Below are 6,157 nucleotides of genomic sequence, written 5' to 3'. Positions count from 1 at the left end.
CCTGGGCGACAGAGTGAGACTCCGTCTCAAAAAAAAAAAAAAAAAAGTAAGAGGAGTCAGAAGACACTGTGCTATGGGGTTTTGATGGGGAAAAAATCTGATATGAGCAATTAAGAACTTTCAAAAATGGCTGAAAAGGATAGCTGAAGAAATTGAAACCATAGTTCTAACACTCTAGCAGAAAGGGTAATTAAGTCTAGATGGCCATTCTACCTGAACTGCAACAGATGGCTGGACAATTAATTTTATTCAGTGATTAGGCCGGGCACAGTGGCTCAGGCCTATAATCCCAGCACTTTGGGAGGCCGAGGCAAGTGGATCACTTGAGGTCAGGAGTTTGAGACCAGCCTGGCCAGCATGGTGAAACCTCCTCTCTACTAAAAATACAAAAGTTAGGTGGGTGTGGTGGCACATGCCTGTAATCCCAGCTACTCAGAGGCTGAGGCAGGAGAATCACTTGAACCCGGGAAGCAGAGGTTGCAGTGAGCCAAGATCATGCCACTGCACTCCAGAGTGGGCGACAGAGCGAGACTCCGTCTCAATAATAATAAAAATAAAATACAAAAAGAAATGCAGCCTTAAAAAATATTTTTTGTATCCTGCAAATTTACTGAGTTCATTTATTAGTTCTAACAGCTTTTTTTTGGGGGGGGGGCGGGTAAAGTCTCTAGAGTTGACAGTATATAAGAAAAAAAGAAAATAATATTATTCAGTGATTGAACCTAAGAAAAAGAAGAAGTCGAACTTGAGTTTGCTCAGCGTTCTAAAGAGGCTATATATTGGACAAATTAAGAAGAGAGCACAGATTCTGTCTTGTTGGGTGGTAGAAAACTGAGTAAGAAAAAGGCATAGGCTTGTTCTAGAATTTACATAATAATACCATACACCTGCAATTTATATGTAGAGCTTTTCAATGCAGCAGTACAGAAACTTATTTCACTGTTAAAAACCTATCTGACTGACAAAATTAGTGACTTTATGCCAAAAAGGGACACAATGAGATTACTAACAAGCCTCAAATCTATTCCAAAATTCAGAACAAGTTTCAAAATCTGATACCACTCCCTTTATTTATTCCTCTTCTTTTTCTAATTCTGCATAAATGTGCCCACACAAAAATGTCACAGATTTCTGAGTAAATCATCTGCTAACTTCCAGGTCCACTCAAAATTTTGGTATCTTCAGCTACCCCCAAGCCTGGCCCTTTTTGGAGGGTTTGACCTGTACCATTATTGTTGTAAACCTTAAAGATTGAGCTGCTGGTGGACTTCTCTCTTTCTTTTGTCCTCCACCAGTGATAGCTCACAAAGATTTTTAAAAACAGCTTTATTGGAGCATAGTTAATATACACTAAGTTGCCCATATTTAAAGTGTTCAATTTGTTTAGTTTTGATGTATGTGTATACCTGTGAAATTACCAACACAATCAAGACAATGAACATATCAATTACTCTGAAAACTTCATCATGATTATCCCTTATTGTGATTCTTCCCTTGAACTCCTTCCCATCCCTCTCTAAGCAACCACTGCTTCTAGTCACAATTGGTTAATTTTCACTTTCCAGAATTCTATATAAATAGAATCGTGCAGTATAAGATTTGTAAGATTATACTGTCCAACACCGCTATTGAAATTAACCTATTTTCTGCTTTTACAGCACCAATAACAATTAGCTTTTAAACTTTATCTTTTGCCATTAACTAGCCTTGCACAGTTAATCACATTTTACAAGAGTAAAATTTCACAGATCTCTTTCACTGTGTCATAAAATACAGTAAGAAGGAATCAATTTAGTTTCCCCAATACCAAATCTGTATTAGTCAGGGTCTTTCAGAGAGGCGGATCCAGTAGGATATATATATAGACATTGAGAGTGAATTTATTAGGGGAATTGGCTTGCATAATTTTGGTGGCTGAGAAGTCCCATGATAGGCGGTCTGTAAGCTGAAGACCATGGGATGACTGTAGCATGACTCAGCCCAAGTCCAAAGGCCTCAGCACCAGGGAAGCCCATGGTGCAACTCTCAGTCTGAGGCTAAAAGTCTTAGCATTCTGGAGCCACTCCAGATATAATTGCTGTAGTTGAAAGGCCAGTGAGCCTGCGGTTCTGCTGTCCAAAGTAGCACAAGAAAAGTCTGTCCCAGCTCTCAGAGAGAGATCAATTTTCCTTCTGCATTTGTTCTCTCTGGTTCCCTGACGCAGGCCAGCACTGAGGGAAGATCTTCCCCACCTAGTCCACTCAGACTCACACACTAATCTTATCCATTATTTTGAATGTGTCTGGAAGCACTCTTACAGACCCATGGAAAATAATGCTTTATCAAGTGTCTAGATCGTCCTTAATCCAATCAAGTTGACACCTAAAATTATGTCTATAAATGCACCCCTTGTCAACTTGGCACCCATACTTAATTGCATCTCCTTAAACTATATTTAATTTCCAAATAAAGGCGATACCAAAGGAATAGTTCTGTCTAACATGTTGTAATTAACAGAATGCAATATCCTGTATGCAACCAAAAATGTACCGATGTCTTTCCCAGAATTCAACTTTCAGAATTTCAACATTCTGAATTGTAATTTCTGCAGTTTTTGATGTTAGGAATTTTTACATTTCAGAGATGTTGATCTTTAGGGATGTTGAACTTTGGGATTTTAACATTTAGGATTATGGCATGTCTATTTGCATGTTTTGAGATTATAATCAGCACTCCTCCCGACTCCCCAAAAAAGAAACTACACAACATGGACTCAGAGGTTTGTAAACAGCAATTTATTTCTTTGTTTTGGAGGCTGGGAAGTCCAAGATCAAGATCCTGTCAGATTCAGTGTCTGGTGAGAGTCCACTTCCAGGGTTATAGATTACCATTTTTAAGCTGTACTTCACATGGCAAAAGGGATCAGTCGTCTCTCAGGGATCTCTTTCATGAGGGCAGTAACCCCATTCATGAAGGCGGAGCCCTCATGACCTAGTTATCTCCCAAAGGCCCTACCTACTAATACCTTGGAGGTTAGGATCTCAACATATGAATTTTGAGGAGACACAAACATTTAGACCATAGCACTAAGTAATATTTTGTTTAATTCCAGACGTCGTAAACTAAACTTTGCTGAGTTTTAAGTTATTTTTATTGCTTTAGATATTTCAAGGTTTAGTCTAGAACACTGTTATGTTCTTGGAAACAATTTGATTCTTTGGGTCTTGTCTTTAAAATTTGTTAGGTGGGATCCAAACAGCAAGTAGCTAGGGCTAATTATTTCCCACCACTGTAGTAAGACTCATCTGTGAACTCTACCAAATACCCCATGAATTGTGAGTTTTCCATGTGAACGGTCACTTTTCCTGGCCCTGTGTGTAACTCTAATCCTTTCATTATTCTTTCCCCAAACTCAGGTAATTTGCTCACATGCATGCACTTAACAATACTCAGCTGAATACTCAAAGGGGACTCTACAGATATTCAGCTCTCTCTCCTTGCCTCCTCCTTACTCCCGCTCTCTCTCTCTCTCTCTCTCTCTCCCTGCAACTTTCTCCTCTATGAGACTATTTCCTGTGAATTCTAGCCACCTTAGTCTCCCAGATTCTCAGCTGCTTCTCCCCAACTCTGGTACTCCTCTGATCATTCTCTGGGTTTCCTACTCCATGGTAGCCTGGAAACTATCTCAAGGCAGTAAACTCAGCTTAGCTTCTCATCACTCATGGATCACAATCCTTGAGATCCAGGCAACAACTATTCTTGTTGCCTCATTTTCAGTGTCTTGAAAATCACTGCTACACATATTTGGTTTGGCTTTTAGTTGTTTCAGGTGGAATGGTAAACACACTTCCTGTTTCTTCATTTTGAATGAAAGCAAAAATGTCTTGTTCACCTAGCTTTTTAATTTTGCACCAATCTATTTCTTCCATTTTTCTACTATATCTTTTCAAGTAGGCTCTTATTCTACTAGGTTTTTGCTATAATATTCACTTTCACTGCATTTAGTCTTGCTCTTATTTCCATTTTTACCCTGGCCACCAATCATCCTCAAAGTTGCTAGCAAGATGAAATATGTAAAAGACAAAGCACTTTAATATTCATGTTTCAAACTATTTAATGTCATTACTTGCCTGCAGTGTAAAATTATAATTCTTTACCTTGGTATATAAACCTCCTCTTCATGTAGTCCTTGTTTACCTCAGCGATGATAACAACATTATCAACAACAACAAAAAGGTAATATCGAGCCTACCATCTGGCAGGGACTGGTAGATGTCTTTTTTAAAAAAAGGCAGTTCCTATCCTGGTATCTTAAGACTAGCAAGTAAGATAAACAATAAATATAAAAACATAATCGACAGTCCTCATAAGTACAGGGTATCTTGAGTGTTTATTTTCTGGGGTCATTCAGGGTTGGAGTTATTTCTCCTAATGAAGGGATGATTAACTGAGAAATAAAGTATACGTGAGTAAGAATTATCTTAGAGAAAGGTACTGGTAGGGAGGCAGTAAACACAGAAGGAACAATATGTATGACATACCATGAGGCAGGGAGAGATTTGGCATGCCCAAGAAATGGAAGAAAGCAGGGTGCCTTTGTTGACTGGGTTCTAGTGAATGTTTCTTTGGAAGGCTGGAGGTGCTACTTTAATTCCCCATTTCAGGCCCATCACTAACACCTGACAATATGTATGCCATGATGAACTATTAGTAGTTATTTCGAGCTGATATGTTTTTATATATAAATATTCATTTGTATGTGCTATTTCTTATGCCTTAAACTCCTTTATCATTTGTCCCTTTGGCAATGTTTTTCTCATCTTTTAGGACACAATTTAAGCCTTTCCTCAGAGAAAAGAGTTTTCTGACTGTTCATTCCTTTCTCTCAATAGATAGGACTACTTCATCCATTATTTTTACCCCCACACTTTAACTTTATGTTCATTGTTGTTATCATATGTGTTTCTCTTACTTGAATCTGAGTTATATAGAGCTAAAACCATGTTTTGCTAATTTTTGTTTCACCATTTGTAATATCAGTAATAGTCATGGCTAATTCTCTTGGTGTACTTCATCCCATTAGAAAAGAAATGACAAATGCTGTGTCTCAACAACTTACACAAAATTACTCATTAGACACATTTGATTATGGAAATAAAATTAAAAGTGGATATAATAAAACATTAATTATTTAATTATGTTTTACCTGTTTTGCTTTAGTTTTTTTACATAATTTTTCTACATGACAGTACCTTTTTGTATCTCATATATTTTGTCCAAAATGAAGTTCAAAAATGTAAAATATTTAATTCAGCAACAGCAGCATATGAGTTAGTATTTCCTCTAATTTTTCAAAATCTGTGGGAAGTGTTTCCCAATTTCCTTTGGTTGTTTCATGTCCCATATTGAAGAAAACATGAGTACGAAATGGAACCTCAGCTCTTTCAATGACTTCCCTTTTTGGGTTGACTCCGCCTCCGTATGTAGCCTTTTCATTTTCATGAGAGTGAAGTGATTTTTAGAATTCTTAGTCCTTTTCTTTAGAAGAACATTTCTACGGAATAATACAAGAAGATTTAAGAATCATTGAAGTTATAAAACTTTGGAATGATCAAACTCAGAATGGTGCTACTTGAAGACTCTGGATCTGCTGGTAAAAGCTTCTCATTTATTCTACATTTCCCCTTTAATGGGGTATATTATTATGACAGTCAATGGATGTGATTTAAAAGTGATTGGCATGAGGAGAGTAAGGAGTGGAAAAAGGACATAGGCTTATATGGCAGCATCTTTGATTTGCCATAGATTCAAAATTGAAGATGTGATATAGGAATCAGAGTTGGCATTAATTTTGTAAAACTGCTGAGGTGAAATTAAGTCAGGAACTAAAGTTAACTGAAATGTATTGAGTATGAAAAAATAGTTGTTAGAAAAGATGGAATACGCAGAAATGAATATGGATAGAGAGTTAATTACATAAAGAAGATTATCTACTCTGATAAGTGAGTTATCTATTTCAAGAGTTATTTGGACATGTTAAAATCATTTAGCAGTTTTAGTTTTAAATTAGTGTTGGGTTAGAGTAATGAGAAGATATGAGAGTGATAACAGCATTAAAGAGTGTATTATGTGATAATGATACAGGTAAAGATGACAAGATTTAATATTTGAGCTTTTC

The 6,157-nt window shown here is 36.9% G+C and overlaps 1 protein-coding gene across 2 annotated transcripts in view; it reads left to right on the top strand.

Moving 5' to 3' along the window:
- The first annotated feature begins 5,383 nt into the window (after positions 1-5,383).
- The window catches only part of CD163 (CD163 molecule), a 34,675-nt gene continuing 33,901 nt past the window's right edge, over positions 5,384-6,157 (top strand). For both annotated transcript variants that reach the window (XM_011983071.1, XM_011983070.1), the window contains exon 1: positions 5,384-5,632. In XM_011983071.1, coding sequence (XP_011838461.1) covers positions 5,587-5,632 — 46 coding nt within the window. In that variant the 5' untranslated portion in view covers positions 5,384-5,586. The remainder of the gene's footprint in view (positions 5,633-6,157) is intronic.

The sequence above is a fragment of the Mandrillus leucophaeus genome, unplaced genomic scaffold (assembly GCF_000951045.1).
Source record: "Mandrillus leucophaeus isolate KB7577 unplaced genomic scaffold, Mleu.le_1.0 Scaffold245, whole genome shotgun sequence".
Lineage (NCBI taxonomy): Eukaryota > Metazoa > Chordata > Mammalia > Primates > Cercopithecidae > Mandrillus > Mandrillus leucophaeus.
This window is presented reverse-complemented; position numbering and strand designations above follow the sequence as displayed.